The sequence below is a fragment of the Ilyonectria robusta genome (assembly GCF_021365365.1).
Source record: "Ilyonectria robusta strain PMI_751 chromosome Unknown BGZ61scaffold_4, whole genome shotgun sequence".
In the NCBI taxonomy this organism is placed as follows: Eukaryota; Fungi; Ascomycota; class Sordariomycetes; order Hypocreales; family Nectriaceae; genus Ilyonectria; species Ilyonectria robusta.
The window spans coordinates 2,435,545-2,453,897 of record NW_025764438.1 but is presented as its reverse complement, the minus strand read 5'-3'; the positions used below and the strand labels follow the sequence as shown (position 1 = coordinate 2,453,897).

Below are 18,353 nucleotides of genomic sequence, written 5' to 3'. Positions count from 1 at the left end.
TCTCGCTTTCGGCTTCGCTTCCGCCTTCGGTCCTGATTGAATAACTTTGACTAGTGGATCTTCTCCTGCCCTAGTCCCGTTCTTGATGTTGCGTCGTAGGCCACTCCGGACGCATTACGAAGCCAGTCGAATGTCAGGCCCTTTTGTATGTGCTCAGCCTCAGTAACAACGTCGATAAAGTATTTATTACAGGGCCGCGAATCTCAACCCAGCCGGGTTTCCAGATTGAGGCCAGTCTACCATTGTCAAACGATCTGCATGCCATGGCACCGCGCAAGCAGAGCCAGCGCGGAGTGCTATTGGATACGGTCCTTCTCCAGATCAGGTCCAAGACAGTGGACAGACCACTCCATACGACGTAGCTTATTGATCTACGCTAATTATAAACCCATGACGACGCGCTAGGTCGGCAGACAGCAAATGAGTAGGCCCAAGAGCAGGGTGCAGAAAGGTTAATAATGTATGATGGGTCACCTTACGCTAGAGGTGAACCTGCCTCCCCCCTTCTTCTCATCGTTCTAATACCCTCAACGCCCTTTCCATCATACACATCTCCCTTTCCATCTCTTTCCTTTTAGCACCGATATTCTCGGTCAAACCAAAGGTAAGCATTCACGGCCGGCTATCCATGGCATGGTGGACCTAATCATGTAATGTAGCACGATGCAGTCCGATCGCAGCGAAACTCCCCGGCCACACGGCGAATGGATTGTGTCACCGATGGCATCTGAGGCGTCGACTCTCTCGACAGACTCTTACGGCACGGTGTCTCCCCCGCCCTACACGCCCACCGAATCCATGTCACAGCCATCACGATTTGTCGACGAGAAGTCTCACCCTGGTGCAGTCAGAGGAATGTATAGCGAGCAGAGCGGAAGCCGGACAAATCTCAACAGGTCCCGAGATGACGCAACACCTGTGCCGTCGACGCTCCCGGAGGTGGTTTACTGCGAGCTGCCAGAGGTGGTGCCGGACACATATCCAGAGGTGGTTCACAGTACACTGCCGCAGGCGGCTCATAGTGATTTACCGCAGGTGGTGCCCGGTACAATATCGCCGGTGGAATACAGTTCATTACCAGAGGCAACAACCGGGCAGGTGAATGGATGCAACATGGACCAACAGATGATGACAGTTTCCGCACCTCCGCCAACTGTCTCACCTCTGCATCTACTCGGAGACCAACCCGACTTGATCGACTGTCCCTTTTGCGAACGACAAACGAAGACAACAGTCAAGAAGAAGCCCTCCAATGCAACACAGTAAGGACTCTTAAGGTTCCGAGGTGGAACTCTTGCTAACGCCCTTCTAGTATCCAGGCGGTTCTCCTTCTGATGACAACTGTATGCGGTGCAGTCGCACCTTACGTTGGGTCTTGGTCATACGATATTGAGCAGTTTTGTGGCGAATGTCGCAACAGAGTAACATACCGACCGCAAGGCAAGGAAATTCGCGTGTGCAAACAGCCGGAATCTGTGCGGGAAGTTTCCAAATACGCCATGGCGAGTCGTGATTCCATCAACCGAGAAACTTGAGGCTGTTCTCCAATATCCAAGTCAACGACACCCCGAGAATAAGACGGGTCTTCAACTTTCGGAATATTTGACATTTTTGGACATGATTCACCACAACACTTCCATCAATTCATTTCGCGGTGGAGAGTTTGGTCGGTCTCATTTCTGGAGCTGGGTGCCAGGTAAATAAGAGCGAGAAATGACTAAAACTTGGAGTGCAGGGTTCAAGGCGCGCAGGGTTTTTGGATGCGGAGTTCAAGGAAGGGAGTTAGCCATGGCACAGTCCAGGTCTGGCCGGTCAACAAATCAACGGTACCTAAACTTAGGTCATTTTCTTTATTATTTTAGAAGCTACAAATCTTTAGAAATGAAACATTTCCTATAATCTTAGTTATATATATAGTTGCCATGAATCTATCGATAGGAATTCGGCAGCACAGAAAGAAAGAAATATACAAAATCAAGGCTCATAATTCCACTTGATGCTTAAGAGCGTGTATTAGCTGTGATTGGATAATTCCAACCGGTTCATCTTCAAGCTGTTACAGCCTCCGTTCCCTCATCAGCAGAGCGGTGACGAGAGCGAGGGAGGAAAAGATAATAGACAGCCCTAATTAATTTAGAAAGACAGTCAAAAAGCGCAACGGGGTTTTCTTACCGTGACTGTACTCAATTCCTTTTATATAGGCTTCGACCAGAATGTCTGCAACCTTTTTGGGTGCCTCATCAATGAAAGTCACACTTTCAGTCGCTTTTTTGATGACCTACGTGGAGTTAATTAAGCAGTGCTTTCAAAAACATCAAGCACTAGTACTTACTTCGTCAATCAGAGACTTTTCCATGCCTTGCTGGGCCAGTTTGACCTGGACAACCCGTCTCAGGATGACTTGAGTGGTAGCGCTTGAGCCAGCCAAGCCCACAATACAGCCTATTGTGCCGGTAAGGTAAAGTCCTGACGCAGCCACGGCTTTGTCTGCTGGGTCAATAGCTGCCTGTAATGCAATGAATACCGCGCTGAATGCGATACCGGTACCCATGCCGCTTTGAAAATGAGTTAGTCTTTGACCTTTGCAGCTAGATGGATTTCTTACCCTGGGATGATATATAGTGACTCTGCCCACCCAGTATGTCCTTTCCAACGCAGAATCATCAAACTGTAGCTGGAAATGGACAAGAGGGCAGAAGAGATGATAAGACTTCTATAACGACCAGTCCTACAGCTCGTTAGTATTTCTTGCTTGCTTCACATTGTATATATGCTTCTTACCTCTGGATCACGGCTCCGGAGACAATACCGCCAATAGTGTTGCCAATGACTGCGGGAAATAGATGCGCACCTGCAACTGTACTAGAAACGCGCTGAGTAACCTGAAAATAGATTGGCACCGAGTACATCATCTGTGGTCTAAGATTAGCAAGGCTCTAGCTCTCGATTGAAGCGACTTACTCCCAATTGTGCTCCAGACTGTGCTGCGATGATCAAGTATGACATCGTTACGTTACGCTTGCGAAAAAGACGGAGCGGAAAGATGGGTTCCTTGGCCCACCCGGCTTCCACGAGCACGAAAAAGAAGAGGAGCAGAATGCCAGCTCCAACGAGGGAGAACACCAAAGGGTGAGTCCAGGGAACCTTTTGGCCGCCGATCTCAAGTGGCAACATGAGGGCCAAAATTCCGCTGCCGAGGAGGAAGGCACCCAGTCCGTCTATTCTGGCAAGGGAGTTACGCAGATCAACTCCATTCTCAACTTGGTTAGAAGACGTTGAGTCGGGTAGCAATATCCAGCAGAGGAACATGGCCACAACAAAGATCGGGGCTTGACCGAGGAAGGACCTATGAATATCTTAGACATCTTGAACTTGAAATGGGATTGGACCGGACATACCATCTCCAGCCGATAGTGTCGGCCAACCACCCACCCAGCGGGCCACCCATGCTTCGGCCGACCGTTGCGATGACATTCAAGTAGCTCTGCCATGATGCCACCTCTCTCAGCGGGGCCAAGTCTCCAATCATTAGCTGTCGTCTCCAATATCCGTCGCCATGACATACCGGTAATAATGACAGAGGCTAGTGTCGTCATTCCAGCACCTCCTGACCCAGAGATCAACCGTCCTAAAATAACTTGCCCCATGGATTGGCCAGCGCCGCTTCATACTCGTTAGTATCGAAAATCTTGCCTAGCTTCAAGGGAAACTTACACAAGGGCACTAGATCTACGTCAGAGACATCTCGGTGTTACGAAGATGGAGGGATAAAACATACCAGCCAATGGCAAAGAGGCCATAGCAACTTATCAAGATAGTTTTCCGACCGTAGATATCACTAAGTTTTCCGTACTATGAGCTCGAGTCAGATCAACTTCCTCGGCCGCTAAAACAGAACCAATCACCATACCAAGGATTGCGTGGCGGCTCCAGCGAGCATGAAGCTGATGAACAGCCAGCTTGAGTCTGCCAAATCACCAAACTCGGATGCGATAACAGGATGGGTCGCCAACACCAAGGATGCATCTGTGCTAGAAGTGAAGACACCTGGCGATATGAGCTTCCGACCACGTTGTCCGGATTGACTCACTACTTACCGATGAGTAAAGCGGCGACCACTCTAGCAATATATGAGTTGCTGTACTTTGGCTTGGACACTGTGGACTCGGAATTATTCGAACTTTCACAGTCGGCAGTCACGGAGCCATAGCCATTTTCTTGAAATCGCGCATCATCGCCAACCGCCGTCGTGCTTGACAAGAGACTGGATGCCTCGGTGGGACTCTCAGCGCTTTCTGGTAGGATTGTCATGCTGCAACATTCACCAGTGTGGTAGATTTACCCGTCTCAGATTCCCTACACCACGCGAAACCCGACGATTGATGTCTCAATTAGAATTATTTTGTAACAGAATCTCGCGCTTAGGTTCCAGCTAGAAATGAAGCGTGCGTGATTGCACCCAGTAAGCACATCATCAAGGCCCCACTTGTACGCAACCATCGTAATCGCCGACTCAAACTACCGATAGACGGACACGGTTAGGCGGAAACGAGCCTTATCAGGACATTCTAGAGCAGAAATCCAGGACCTATTCGTCATTACCGACGCTCCGTATCCGTATTGGGGAGCCAATTGTGGCTTTTTAGATACGTTTGCAGACGACAATTCGGGTTACAAACCGAGCCATCCGCATTCACGGATAAATAAATAGACAAAAATAAGATCGAGAGATAAAAATATAAATGGAAAGAATCACAAAGAGATATTTAGTTAAGCTGGAATTTACCATGTGTACGTTTCGTTTCTCATTTTATCGGTGTCGCAGCCTCAGCTGCCTTCATCTTTCTGGCGTCAAGGCCAGCCCCCTCAACTAGCAATACTTCACATAAATCTCTCCTTATCGTTACAATCCGATTATAAAATATTTCGTCGGGTGGCAATAGTATCCAAATAGTTATATAGATACATCCTTATCTATTGCAGCTTGGTGCCCAATAACGCGAGATTGGAGACAGTGGTAACATCTTCTTCATCAAATCGGCGATATACAGGGTGCAGATATTAGATCTTTGCTTGGTGGATAATTATACGTGACATATTCTTAATCTGGCCGATAGCTCAGCACCTATATGTTTTGATCTAATAGTTGCTTGGCTAAGATTGAGAACTTCCACCCAGTTCTTCAACTTAAAGTACAATGTACTCGATTGATGGATGCGTTCGGTGGTAGTTTGTTTCGGTCACACGCGAAGATGACTCTCATTCGGCCATTTGCTATTTTAAGAGATTTGCCCGTTGTAGAAGCATCTTTACCCTCGAGGTTTGGCCTAGGAACTGATACCTGTCGGTATGGACTTACGGGACTTACACAAGCGTTCAGGTGGAAGCGCATCGTTTGGGATATCTGATCCATCTTCTACTGACAGCTGGCGTTGTCAGTGTGTTGTTAAAAGGCATATCACAGCCGAGTTTAGCCGGCATCCTGATTTAAACCTAATTTGTAAGGCAATCGCCGACATCCGATATATCTATAGATATATATATATATATATATCTAAGACTTCCTAGGCTAGCTATTGGTCCTGCAGGTTCCAGGTGCACTCTGATATTTGCCGCAACACGATTTAATTAGGTGACCAGCCCAGGCCCGGTATAGGGAATGAAAACTTCAGAGGGGTGATGGATCCGTTACGGTTAAATTGATCTATGGAAATAGTGTTCAAATCGATAATGATAGTCTTGATGATTCTTTCTTCTGGTTATCCGGACCGGCCGGAAGAGGGGTTATCTGACTCCCCCTTCTGACTAAGGTCCGGATATCAATTTATAAAAGATTTCCCAGTACAGGGTCTCTTTTCAACAAGGGGGCTCAAATTGGGAAAATCTGCACGCAGATAAAAAAACTTAAATCCTTCCTCCTATCAAAACCCTCTGTCGTAGTCGCTACAATCCAACCAACATCCACCACATATATTGCCCTAATCTCAATCCAGTTGATGTTGTTGTTTGATTCGCCCAGTCGTACAGGGTTTCCGGTCCTTACCCAGTCGTACAGGGGTTGTGAGGCAATTGGCGTCGAGGAAAGTTTAGATTATATATCAACAAGTCTTTCAGCCTCTGCTTTATCTGTAGCAGGCTGACCTCCACCGCTAGCATTGCAAATACTAAACCACCTACGTTCTTGACCTTATTCTCGACTAGCTTTTACGATGAACTCAACGGGAAATTCCAGTGTTTGCGACAAACAAGTCTCAGCGTTCCTCGCCGAGTATAGAAAGCCCGAGACAGGACGATGATTCGAGACGCTGGCGGCGCTCACCCGGGGTCGATGTGAGGAATTGCTACAGAGCATGTCCACCAAGGGAGTAGTGCAGTACAGAGCTAAGAAATATGACTCGTTGGAGAAAAAGCTGAAGGATATGACAAAAGATCCCAGTTTCAGAGATTGGGTCACTAAGGAAAAGGACATTTACAAACATGATGAGATGGGGGACCTTGCTGGGGTTCGCATTGGGTTGTACCTCCCCAGAGACGTTGTCAAGGTCGCAAAGGAGATTAAGAAGCGCTTCGACATGAAACGTCTTTTTGGTACAGTCACGGGTGGGCGAGGCGCTACCGAGGGCAGAAAGCTGGATCTTCAGAAACATGGAAATGGGCCGTGGTACTCTCAAGACGTCAATGGGGCCGATGAACACTGGGAACACTACGGATACAAGTCGTGGAAAATGGTGGTCGAATGGAAAAAGCCTCTGCCCAAGGGTGTCACTTCGTCAAGGGTAGAGATCCAGATAGGGACGGTGGTATCGCAAGCGTGGGCCGAAGTGCAACGGCATCATCTATAAAAGGCCCGACGGTATCACTTCCACGCCGACTATGAAGCGAATGATTGATGCGATCAATGGCCTCGCGATTACGACCGAGATCATGCTGAAGGAGTTGGAGCGAAGCCTAGATGTCGCAAAGGAAGAAGAGAGGAGTCTACAACAAAACTCGGAACATCTAGGCCAAATTCCCATCACAACTGGCAGCGAATTTCAAGAATGGTTCTATGCGGCGTACGTGGCAAAGATGTCGCCAGAGATGGCCAAGCGTTGGGATGCAGATGGAGTGTCTGCTGAGAATTTGGCCACATTTCTCACTAGGTCAGTATATCGGGGGCAGCGTTACTCTGCTAAGATTCCTGTTTACCGTGGCAACGATTTCAAGAAGCTGATCGAAGAGAGACGGCTTATATGGCCTATAAATCAGTGCGCGCACAAGAAGAAGTGCGCGGTTCCTAGTATCTTGGCCTCTCTCGGACCCTCCAGTGACTCGACATAACCTCCTTATTCGGCTATTAAGTTGGCCCACCTCCATCTGTCATAATGCCACTAACGAGGCAAACTTGCGCATTCCGTACAATGGTCAGCTGCACGTCAGCCCCCACCAAGCCCCTGGGTAGGCTGTGCTGCAGCATCCCTCGCCTGTCTTTCACCAGGGCTGTTGTAGCTGCAGCCGGTCAAGAAGCGGGGTTTTTGGCAAGGGTTGCATTGAAACTGAAAACGGCGATGGACTGAGACTGTTTTCTCTTTCCTCGCCGAGGAAGCAGCACTGGCCATGAATCGCAGCGCGCAAGTCGAGGCAAGCCGTATATTGAGAGCTTTGGTAACGGAACCTGAGCAAAGCGCGAATGTGGGAACAATGACCCCTACGTGGGGTGGATTGACCTTGATCATCTGGTTATATGGTCAAATCTTATTGTACACCTTCTATAGAGAACCAAAGCTGGATCTGTTAATTCACAGTCAAGGAACAGCCTTACCGATCCTCAAGTGGCGCAGCATACAGCAGGATGGACCGTTCGTTACTCAGCCTGCCGTAGCGGACGTGAGTAACATTTTTTTTGCCCGGAGCCCTGGCGAGCTCAACGTGGGTTGCAGCTAACTGTCGATCTAAGGCGTGCGTGCGTCAAGTGTCTTCCTTTCAATGCCGATTATCGAGGTTGAGTGTACCCAGTCTTGTGGTATGACATATTTGGACAAACCCCACTGCGCTGTAGCAAGCGACGAGCATCTTCTAGCCAAGTTCCTCTGTGGTCGCTGCCTAATTCTAGCTTTATATTCAGTGAGCACGTCTCTGTCTAGACAAATGTGAGGATTGGATATACATCCACTGCTGTCTTGGGCTGGATTACACTTGACAGGCGGATGCAGACGACGAGCGCGAAGTCGCCGTACCAAAGTGGCAGTACCAGTCAACCCTATGAATTGTTATCGGCACGACTCGATGGCGATTTCTGTGATGGATCCGTCAGCCTCACGGTTCAAAGAGCAAGTATTAAGAGGAGAGCCAAAGACTGCGTCGGAGCATACGGAGGGATTTACTAAATTTCCATTCTAGAATGAGGAGGACTCGAGGAGAAGCACAATTTCCTGTTCACGATCGCGTCTTCTCACCAGATGACCCAGAGACCCAGAGATTTTCCATGTGGAATAGTGGAATTTTCCCATGCATCAGTTTCCAATAACTCAATTTGGTCAAGGGATGGAATCATTCCGGTCATGAATGTAGACAAGAAATGTTGACCGATAGGCTAGCTTTCGGCCCCTCGAGCCCATCCCTACTACCTGTTGCTGCAGGGAGAAGGCGAAGGTAGCATCTTAACATCTGGGCAGATTCAGTGGATGACAATATATCGAACAGGAGTATGATTTCTCGGCAAGATGAGGTGGCGCACGGGGGCAGGCTCATAGGATGACTTCATGTGACGCGCCTAGGGGACAGTATTGAACATCTCGCACTTGCGAAGCCTGAAACGTTTTCATACAGCAGGCTGGATTGATTCTGAGGATTGGTTTTTGGCGTTCAATATCTTTCCTATTTTAGGATGTAGATGCAACGTGTTATCCGTCAGCAGGAAACATCGATTAAATCGGTGCCTAAAGTGGTTTTTAGCCCACACTGGGCCATCGCCACATCGCCGCCATCTAGGCACCCTTCAGTTTAAGGCCCTTAGCAAGGCGAGCGCAGAAACTCCTTTCTTCAATTATACCCCATTCTAAAATCTCTAAAATGCCGAGGAGTTTGTCATGCATCTTGTGCGGTGCTGGTATCGACGCTTCAACGTCCGCGCCGGCGTGGAATGACTGGAAGCGCAAATTTCAAGCCAGTAAGTTTTGGTCACACCGAGCGAGCCACAAGTGGGTGCTAACGAACTTTCTCAGTATACATTTGCCGCAAAGAGTGGAATGCAGCTCGCATTTCTGGCATTGGGATGCGCCAGAATTTACAGGATCTCATCCCGCTCGACGAGTCAAACAGAACGTATGATGTGTCCGACTCCATCGTCGACCAGTCTTGGATCGCAGTCGAGCTTTTGGAAGGCTACTATGGCACACTTATGCCCCGCCAAAACACACTAGAGGAACACTCGTGGTTTCTGGGATTTCCTCTGCATACGTGTTGTTGGGATATCCTATCCGTCAACGGCCGCTACGAAAGCCAAGCAGCCATCCAGGCTCTCTTTGATGTCTGCGCATCGCAGCCCGTCCAGTCTGGTGCGCTGAACTGGAATCATGACTACGGCGGATTCTTCCGCTATCAAGTGGACATCCAAAACCTCTTTCCTGGTGAAGAGCCTGAGTTGAGTGACAGGCGGATTCAGAACTCGTCGTATGAATCAGACCCTGCCCAGATTCCCGAGCTGCGTCGACTTGCATCCAATGGCGATAATGGGCTTTCAAACACACACCATGACCTTGGCCAGAAGCCGAAGTTTTATACGCCAAACCCCAGTGATCCATTCCAACTCCTACCCTCCGACCTTCTAGTCGAAATTTTAGTTTGGCTACCATCGAACGACGTAGTCAGTCTTCGGCTGGCTTCGCGGGAATTTGCAAACGCCGAGCTGCCAAACGGGTTTTGGCGATCGAGGTTCTGGCCCGGCCGGGAGCTCTCTCACATTTTTGAAACCGAACAATGGGCGACAGCTGGAAGATGCAAATCACTATTTACTGAAATCAAAGTCTTGCGAGCGCTCCCATCCATGTTGAACAGAGAGCGGGTATGGGCCCTAGCCTCTCGCATCAATGACTTGGTTCAGACGAGATTAGAAGCACAGGTGTGCCATGGATCTCCCTGTTCCTCCATTTTAGAGCCCGATGCGCCGTATTCCGGTCAACCATGGCGCACAGCAGAGCTTCAGGTGCGCCGTTCGTCTTTTTTTTCGGATGATGCGTTTCGCAAAGGTTCAATAGCGATGTATGGAAGGATGATGGAACTTGAGTGCCCAATCTCCAGGATCCAGGTATCATCTGTCCGGCTCAGTGCCAAGGCATATGTCTCTGGCCTTCGTATCACGCAGGAGAATGGCGACGAAACTCAGCTGGGATATCATCACCCGCGGCAAGAGGTTGATGCCACTTGGGATGATACCCTGAAGCCACCGGGGCCCCTCGTTGGGTTTGATGCCGCACTTGATTCCCGAGGAGTCCGCGGCATTCGCTTTCTGTCGGCCCAGGCCATGTCATGCTGGATTGGAGACCATGAAGCACTCATCCAGACAAAAGTCACTTGTGAGAATTCAAATTCTGATTCAACACAATTCATCCAGGGCATCAAGGGAGGATTCGATGTAAGCATCTATCCTTTATTCCATTGTTTTACGTGCCATTAATGACAGAATCAGGCCTTGAAACTCGTGTATTTGTCTATACGTGGCCCCAGAGAAGGCATCGAACAGCCTACAACACCTCGTAAGGAAGGGTGTAACAGGATTATCCCAAACGACGGCTCTATGTTGTGGTACCCCCAGCTACCAGATCCGAGACTACTCCTTCCGAGTGTTGCAAACAGGAACACCCGAATTTACCCCCATTTTCCAAACTCACTGTGCTTGTTTGGCGGTACAGACGGGCAATTCCTTCCATATCTGGCTGGAATCAGTGTTTGGGTGAATGACAGATCTGATCTTCGCTGTGGTTATTTCAGCATTTCAGCCATCGTGTTTCACTTCAGTAAACCTGTCGACGGTACCAATTCAATGCTCCTTGGACAAATTCCGCAATCACGCATCGAGGGCACGCAGCGACACAAATTTACCCTCGACTCTATGAACGGTGAGCGAATAAATGGTGTCGACGCCACATACGCAGGATATGGAAATATGATTGTCGCCATTACTGTAAGTAAAGGCCTCAACTCGGCGTTTCAGGTATTAATGCAGCCCAGTTCTACACAAACTATGGTAGAACCATCGAGATTCACCCACGCTCGAGAACGTATCTTGGCACCTTTCTCCGCAACAAGACTTTTTCAAAACAGCTGCGGCCGAAGGGGGGGACTATTGTGGGATTTTACTCCGTGGTGGCAAGTTCCCCTCCACCTTTATAATCCTAGCGAAGCCTTCAAGCCAAGGTTGAAGCTGACCAATTTTAGAAGCGCGACACTTGGCTCCAGACGCTGGGCATCGCATGTTCGACGTCTAATGACAGCGGGATGCGTGATATGAATAAGCAAAATATGATAGTGCGCGCCCTTCAGGCTGTCTCATTCCGCCTAAATCGGTATTGATCAGAGGAGTTTTGGTTGCGAATCTCGGCTATGCGGTGCAGAAAGGAAGATTCAGTAGTGCTACTTCTTGTATTACCTCTCCTAGCTCGATTTTCCTTTGGTATGAGCGACTACAATGACAGCCTTGACTACATGAGACCTAGCAAACCAATCAAACAATCTTTGTGCTAGCTTAAAACCACCCAACGAGATGCCATACTCCCCCAGTGCTCGATCCTGACGGTCCAAGTACTTGACCAGACCTGAAAACACATCCTCAGTGACCTCGCGGATCTTGATCGACCTCAGTTCGTAACCGCAGTCGACCAGCTGGTCCTTGTACTCATTCTCTGTCAGGAAGGTCCGCACCGGGCATCCCATCATGATGCCAATAGCCCTCACGATCAGCGTGTCCCGCACGGAAGCCTTCTCGTTTAGAAGAAGATCGAAAACCATGACCTGAGCGTCGATGCTGTTGGCTGCATACTTGAAGATGGGCTTCCTCGAGGGAGAGAAGTGGTACAGACAGTCCAGCGCAAGGAGCCACGTTTCGGTAAACTTCTCATCAGCCAGTGACTCCACAGCTTCGGTGACTTGCGGACTCCACGTCTCCGGCTTTGCAGCGTTGGCGCGGAAGAGCTTGAACGAATCCGTCTTGAAATCGCATCCGTCGGCAGCTGCAACTTCGCGGTAGATTTTGCGCTGCGACGCCTGGACTTGGGCCTCGTTAAGGGTGAGTCCTACGTACTGGAACTCGAGCCAGCCTCCCTGCTGGGCGAGGCGTGCGAGTTCCCAGGTCTGGTCGCCGCAGCCAAAGCCAAGATCCAGAATCGCCAGGGACCCGCGCGGTGTTTCCTTTGCGGTCTCCCGATCTAGGATGCCGGATGCTTTCACGACTTCTTTGAGGAGGCCGAGGCATGCTTCTTCGAAGTTTTGAACAGGTTGTCCTTGTGAGTTTTGCCTACATGACTGTTAACAAGCGCAATTACTTGACCCCAGCGCCAATCGCAAAGTAGGGTGAGTTTACAAACTTACCAGTAGCCTACATTCATCCACATAGATTTCAGAGGCGTGTCGATATTCAGCTTCCAGTGACCCAGACCATATCTGTCAGTCATCTGCAGGACGGTAACCGATGCAATTGCAGCGAGAACCAAGATGAATGCGATGCCCGCCACAAATCCCACTGCAAAGTCTTGGCCCTGGAACGACCCCATGGTTGTGGTTGAGGCTGTCGGCTAACGATTTTCATGAGCATAAAGCGAGATCAGATTGCTTGGGCGGACGCCATGGCTGCGCCGTGGCATGAGCGGTAAGGGACGGCAGAATGCCAGCGTCTTGGCAAGTGAAGGCTAGAATTGCCATGCCATACAACTCACCAAGCAAGGATTCAGAGGACTTGACGCCTCCGTAACTGGCCGCCACCGTTACGTTTTTTTCTTTTTCTTTTTAAACTTTGTGAGAGAGCTTTGACTCAAAAAGCCCATTGATTAATACTAAAATCCAGCTGGCTATGTCAGTAAACTTTCAGTCGAGGTTGAGCCTTGCAAAGAAAACAAGACCGTCTCAATCACTTCGCCCTCACCCAAGGCCCACGCTGTTAGCGGCTTGGTTCCAGGGGGGGGGGGGGGCGGCCGCAGAATATTCGCGCATGCATTTACCTTGACATTTTCCGGCTAGGCGATTCCGAAATTTCACTCATCCTCGTCCTAATAATGTCTATTAAGAATTGACGTCGGCGGTCCCAGGATGAGGCTCTATTAGATTACAGGTCGTGATGTCGATATTTTTTGCTTTGCATCAGGGCATGCTTGCGAGAGGGAAGCCACTTTTAGCTGGCACACAACGTCTCAACGCCACACCACGATACCCGCCACACCATACCTTTTAACCATCACGATGAACAGGAGCCGCTTTTAGTCTAATGGCGGAAAGCTACAATATGTTGTGTAGCTGGTGGTAAAATGCGCAATGGTGTAGCATGGGTTGCGGGTTACACACACAAGGACCGTCATGATCCTTGGTTAGCTCCCTTGTTCGACATGACATCATATTCATCGTACTCTCTTCTATCATCTAATCCCTCTGACACGAAGGCTACCTCATTACGCTCATTTCGTTGCGCCTCATCTAAAACGGAATCGTGACACCAAAGTCCTCAGCCACTCTCATCGCGGACACGATGCATCCTTCCAGCAGAACCATGCCGTCCCAGCACCAGGCGCCCGTTAACCATACATTATCCTCGCCATTCACCCACGCCGTCGCGTCCCCATCTACCTTCTTAGCGATCCCTTTTGAACGGCTCATGATCTTCTCGACTGCTGCTCTGCTCTCCGTGCTTCGCAATGTTCTCGTGAATCTAGCCGTCTTGAGGGATTGCTTCATATCGGCAGTCCCGTCGAGAGGACATGTGCTGACGACGACTCCGCTGGGCATGATGTGCAAGGCCTCCGTCTGCGAACCGTTTGTCTCGGAAAAACGCGTCCGCAGCGTAATGACCTGCGATGGAGAAGTGTCGCCGAGATGATGCGCGCACGTCATAGGCCCGTGGCCGGCGCTGTCGTCGACTTTGAAGTTGGCCGGCTCCCGCTCGGGGCGCAAGACGGAGCTTTCGACGCGAAGCGTGGGAATCTTGTTGAGTATCGACCTCAATGGCTTGAAGATGCTGCCTGCAACATCCGGCGACACGGCGAGGACGACGCGATCAAACGCCTGTTCCGTAATCTGGGACGACCCATCCGTCGACTGCCAGCGCACAGTTACGCCTCGATTCGCTCCCGGCACCACCTCGACGACACGGGTGCTGAGCCGAATATCGTCCAATCCCTCAGCCAGCCTCGACTGCACCTGACTGACTCCCCCGCAGACGGTGTAGTGCTGGTGGCCGTGCGACATCTTCTTGTAGTTGACCACGTCGCTGGCCGGGAACGCGAGCAGCTCGGCGTGGGAGCACGTCGACACGCTGCTGATCAGGGGCACCAGGTAGTGCGACACGTATCGGCGCGGCAGCCATATCCGGTGGAGATAGTCGGCGAACGACTCGCCTCCGTCGCACGACGCCGTGGCCGCCAGCGGCTGGATGGCGAAGCAGGCGACGGAGAACCAGAAGTGGCAGACGATCAGGTACAGGATCTCGACCAAGTGCGGCACCACGCCACGGGTACCAGGCCACGGCGGCGGCATCTGGTGGAGGTTCGAGGCATGCACAAAGTACGCGCCCGGCGCAGCGGCCGCGTGTTCGGCGTCGGTCTCGTCGGCGCGTTTGTTGAGCTTCGTCGGGCCATCGGCGCTCGCCCGGGCGAAGACGAATAGGAAGCGGATGGGGTGCAGCGGAATGCGCAGGTGGCGGTACAGGCGCAGGAGGTTCTCGTAGTAGCCCCCCGCGGCGGCGCGCATGGGCAGGTCGACGCGCTCGGTGATGCCCGCCTTGGTGTTTCTGACGGCGACCGAGGCCGAGTCGAAGGAGAGGCTGGCGGCCTGTGAGGGGAGATTGGGTCAGTGCAGCCCTGGGATTGAGCCTGAGTCCAAGTCTAAGCCGAAGCCGAAGCCGAAGCCTAAGACTGAGGTATTTTGCGATGGGTGCGAGAGGGCGCGCACCTGTTCGAAGAGCGTCACCGCATAGCGCTTGTGCCCGTCGTTGTGCAACAGATAGGCGGTGGACAGCCCGGCGAGGCCTGTGCCAATGATGGCGACGCGCTGTGGGATCCCATCGTGTTGGTGTTTGTTCTCGCTGCTCGGCTGAGGCTGCGGCAGAGGCTGCGGGAGCCCGTCATCCCGCTGTCGGTCCATTGAGTTGAGCCAGTTTGCTGGGAACGTCACCTGAATATTTTTTTATTCCATGTCTCGGCCGATGTCTGAGTTTTTGCGTGCGCCATGTCTCATCGTCTCAGTGGAGTTTTGGATGATAGCGGCGCGGCGCCAATGCCCCTTCTGGAATGTGTCATGTGTCTACTCCGTACCTTGAGCAGTACCGAGGTTGCGGTCTATCGTCCGGCCGGTGGTACGAATACGATCCCTCGCAAACCAAACTTGATGGGTAAAATGTGTTGAGGATTTCCCTGTTACATATTCGCTCCGAGAGCTACCGCCCACAGGGCCCTTTGCCGAGGGAATAATAAGCTTATTGCGATTACTGCTTCAGGCAATTGTGTGGGTGAGTAAGATTCGGGGCTTACTGGAGCCTCTGTAGGTACCTATAGCGGGCCGAGGCCGCAGCCGTTGGAGCCTTTTCGTTGGGCAACGTCAGCCTCATCTCACCTTCAGGGGTAATTATCACCATCACCAACATCACCACCGTCTTCATCCCCCCCGCCTTCATCCCCCCCCCGCCATGGACGCCGTCTCCAATGTCCGCCCAATTGCCATCCTGGCGGGCTACATGGCGACCGCCATCCTGCTCACCAGCTTCTGCATCGCCGTCATCCGCGTGCGCTGGGACGCGACCGCGGGCCTATCGCTGGCTGAACACGCCCGCCGCCGCACCGCCATCTCCGTCTTCAGCATCCTCGCCGCCGTAAGCTTCGGGAGCACCTGGTACCACATGTTCCGCTTCTTCGAGTGGTCGTACACGCAATGGGCCTTTTCGTCCGTCGCCGAGGAGCTCCTGACGGCCGATCCCAATGGCCTGCATCTGGGGCAGTGGCTTCGCGACACGACTCTCTTTAAGCAGGCATGGGCTTCGACGTTGGAGACGCCGCCGAGGGCCTGGTGGTCGATGCAGATCTTTGCTTTTTGCGCTATTTGGAGCGTCATGCTTGCGGCTCATTGTGAGTTTCTGGTCTTTTCGGTCGTTTCCTGCTCCCGGTGCGTGCTGACAACAATCTTGCCCAGCCAAGAAGAGATGCATTCCGCACATGTGGGCATTCATGCTTCTGGGTCAGGTCGTTGCTATTTCTTTTGCTGCGAACCTGTCATTTCTCGCATTCACAGTCTACAACGTAACCTCTCCTTCCAAGAATGCCAAACCCGGCGCTGCCAAGGCGTCACAGCCAGATATGCTAATTGCGCCGCCATCATCGTCGCCGTTCTGGTGGCCTTTCATTCTTGGAGCCAACATAAGCATTGTTTCTTACATCCCGGACCTCTTCGGCCACTCTAGCTTCTTGCCGGTCCTGATGGTACCCCACATCCTGGCTTTCGCTCCGCTGCTTCTGAACAGCCTGTTGCCCGTCCATGTGCCCGCGCCTCTGGTCCACGAGTCACCCATGCTGTCCAAGGTTGGGGCCGTGGCCATTCTGCTGTTTTTTGCCACTGCCAAAGTGTACAGTGAGGGCGGAGACTTGGGTCTTATCCTTAGCACTTTGCATCAACATCCCGCAGTCAGTAGTGTTGGCTGGGATGTTATCTGCTGCTGGGCGAGCTTTGCGGCCTGGCATTTCCTTGGCCAAGAGTAACGAGAAGCCTTGGTTGTATATGTATATGTACTTGGCTAGATGGACCAAGAGTTATGGGTAGAAGGGTGTACATTTAGACATGTGGTATCTGGGGCTTCCCTTGGCGTTCTTCTGGATGGCTTTGCGGATGATCATCATTGTCGGAGTTGTGATGGATTTGATTGTTGAAAGATCCTCCACGGGATTGTAAGTTGGCCTCTCGATGATGAGGGATGTCCCTCTTATATGATGCCGCTCAGGACAAGGTTATTGCCCACGGGTAGAAGGTTATCACCAACAGATATCAAGGTTACCGACTACAGACAGCAAGGTTATTGTCTACAGTCATCAAAGTCAAAGACAGGAGGGTTGAATCGAACTCTAAGGCAAAATCAGTGTGCGATACCTTACTGCTAAGCTACTGTCTCTTCTAGTACAGGGTGTAGTACTAAATGTGTGTCTATTATTTGTTAATACTGCATGGCTTTGATCTATCTGATGGTACAAGTAAACCTAAAGGCCCAAATATTTCGACATGTATGTTATTGGACATTGTAGAGATATTGGACTACCTGCTATCACGTGTAAAATTCCCCAGGCTTCTGTAAGTATTCAGTATCCCCGTCAACCACATACAGCTCACTTCTTTTTCTCGCCAAATAGTAACCTATTCAGATTGCAGTTTGCATAGGGGATCTGTTTTCATAGGAATATCAAGCCTTGTATCGCCTACCAGTGTACTGGTCTAAAGGATTTTAACGACGAGGCCTCGGATTCACCGCAAAGATTTCTAAGACCCCTTGCTTGTTTCAATGCCAAGTCAAAGGCCTCGGAAGCTCGTCTTCCCCGGCCAGTCATCTACCAGTTGTGAAGTTGTGAAACTCCAAAGCGAGACCGGAAGCGCTGGTCCCGTACATTTCCTATAGCTAAGTCTCAGGGCTGAGCGAATTTCGCACATCATCATCCAGTATTCCGGTCTCTTTAGCTAATCCTACAGCTGGCTCTTGGCGTGGAACTTTTGCCAAACAATTTTCAACCGCGTCGAATTTGTTTATCGCGATTTTCAAGCCCAACGTTCGTGCGACGCACAAAATACATTTTCGTACTTCTGAAATAACACACTCGACGAAAAGGGTTGCTTTTCTCAGAGGGCCCAGGCCCACACTTCGAACGGAGAATTTTATTGGTGTCACAGGCGACTATAGGCAGTGTCACCTACCCACCGGGAAATAGTGAAAACCGGAGAAGGGACGATGATTTTGGCGCTGGGTATTGGCAGTGTAGTGTCACAGTCTTAGACTCAGGTTGCGAGGGTGTAGAAGCCCTAGACCACATGCCTCTACATTGGGCCGGGCATAGTAACTTATGTGTCCTTGCAAACCTCCAATATTTTGGTACCTTCTAATTAAGCTAGTATTTTGTTGTGAAGAATGCAGAGCGAATCGATCC

General features: G+C 50.8%; 6 protein-coding genes across 6 annotated transcripts; 4 read left to right on the top strand and 2 right to left on the bottom strand.

The window, feature by feature from the left end:
* Positions 1-855: 855 nt before the first annotated feature.
* Positions 856-1,535, top strand: BGZ61DRAFT_343873 (uncharacterized protein; the record flags this gene model as incomplete). Its single annotated transcript, XM_046239641.1, has 2 exons — positions 856-1,262; positions 1,313-1,535. 2 exons carry the CDS (start codon positions 856-858, stop codon positions 1,533-1,535), a joined length of 630 nt encoding a protein of 209 aa, XP_046108889.1.
* Positions 1,536-1,832: 297 nt separating this feature from the next.
* BGZ61DRAFT_170162 (major facilitator superfamily domain-containing protein) lies at positions 1,833-4,408 on the bottom strand. The gene is made up of 12 exons (XM_046237579.1): positions 4,098-4,408; positions 3,911-4,047; positions 3,779-3,852; positions 3,715-3,723; positions 3,566-3,663; positions 3,399-3,519; positions 2,962-3,346; positions 2,782-2,912; positions 2,606-2,728; positions 2,333-2,555; positions 2,173-2,278; positions 1,833-2,124 (listed from the first exon to the last, which is right to left on the bottom strand). The coding sequence occupies exons 1-12, from the start codon at positions 4,309-4,311 to the stop codon at positions 2,057-2,059; spliced, it is 1,689 nt and encodes a 562-aa protein (XP_046108888.1). The 5' UTR covers positions 4,312-4,408; the 3' UTR covers positions 1,833-2,056.
* A 1,942-nt stretch (positions 4,409-6,350) lies between these two features.
* BGZ61DRAFT_529299 (uncharacterized protein) lies at positions 6,351-6,842 on the top strand (the record flags this gene model as incomplete). The annotated part of the gene is made up of 1 exon (XM_046253383.1): positions 6,351-6,842. One exon carries the CDS (start codon positions 6,351-6,353, stop codon positions 6,840-6,842), a length of 492 nt encoding a protein of 163 aa, XP_046108887.1.
* A 2,209-nt stretch (positions 6,843-9,051) lies between these two features.
* Positions 9,052-11,465, top strand: BGZ61DRAFT_529297 (uncharacterized protein; the record flags this gene model as incomplete). Its single annotated transcript, XM_046253382.1, has 5 exons — positions 9,052-9,148; positions 9,204-10,612; positions 10,667-11,161; positions 11,209-11,350; positions 11,416-11,465. 5 exons carry the CDS (start codon positions 9,052-9,054, stop codon positions 11,463-11,465), a joined length of 2,193 nt encoding a protein of 730 aa, XP_046108886.1.
* Positions 11,466-11,631: 166 nt separating this feature from the next.
* Positions 11,632-15,597, bottom strand: BGZ61DRAFT_414595 (uncharacterized protein; the record flags this gene model as incomplete). The annotated part of the gene is made up of 4 exons (XM_046243329.1): positions 15,130-15,597; positions 13,696-15,009; positions 12,565-12,767; positions 11,632-12,490 (listed from the first exon to the last, which is right to left on the bottom strand). Exons 1-4 carry the CDS (start codon positions 15,319-15,321, stop codon positions 11,632-11,634), a joined length of 2,568 nt encoding a protein of 855 aa, XP_046108885.1. The 5' UTR covers positions 15,322-15,597.
* A 265-nt stretch (positions 15,598-15,862) lies between these two features.
* BGZ61DRAFT_529294 (uncharacterized protein) lies at positions 15,863-16,925 on the top strand (the record flags this gene model as incomplete). Its single annotated transcript, XM_046253381.1, has 2 exons — positions 15,863-16,298; positions 16,363-16,925. The coding sequence occupies 2 exons, from the start codon at positions 15,863-15,865 to the stop codon at positions 16,923-16,925; spliced, it is 999 nt and encodes a 332-aa protein (XP_046108884.1).
* Between the last annotated feature and the right edge of the window lie 1,428 nt (positions 16,926-18,353).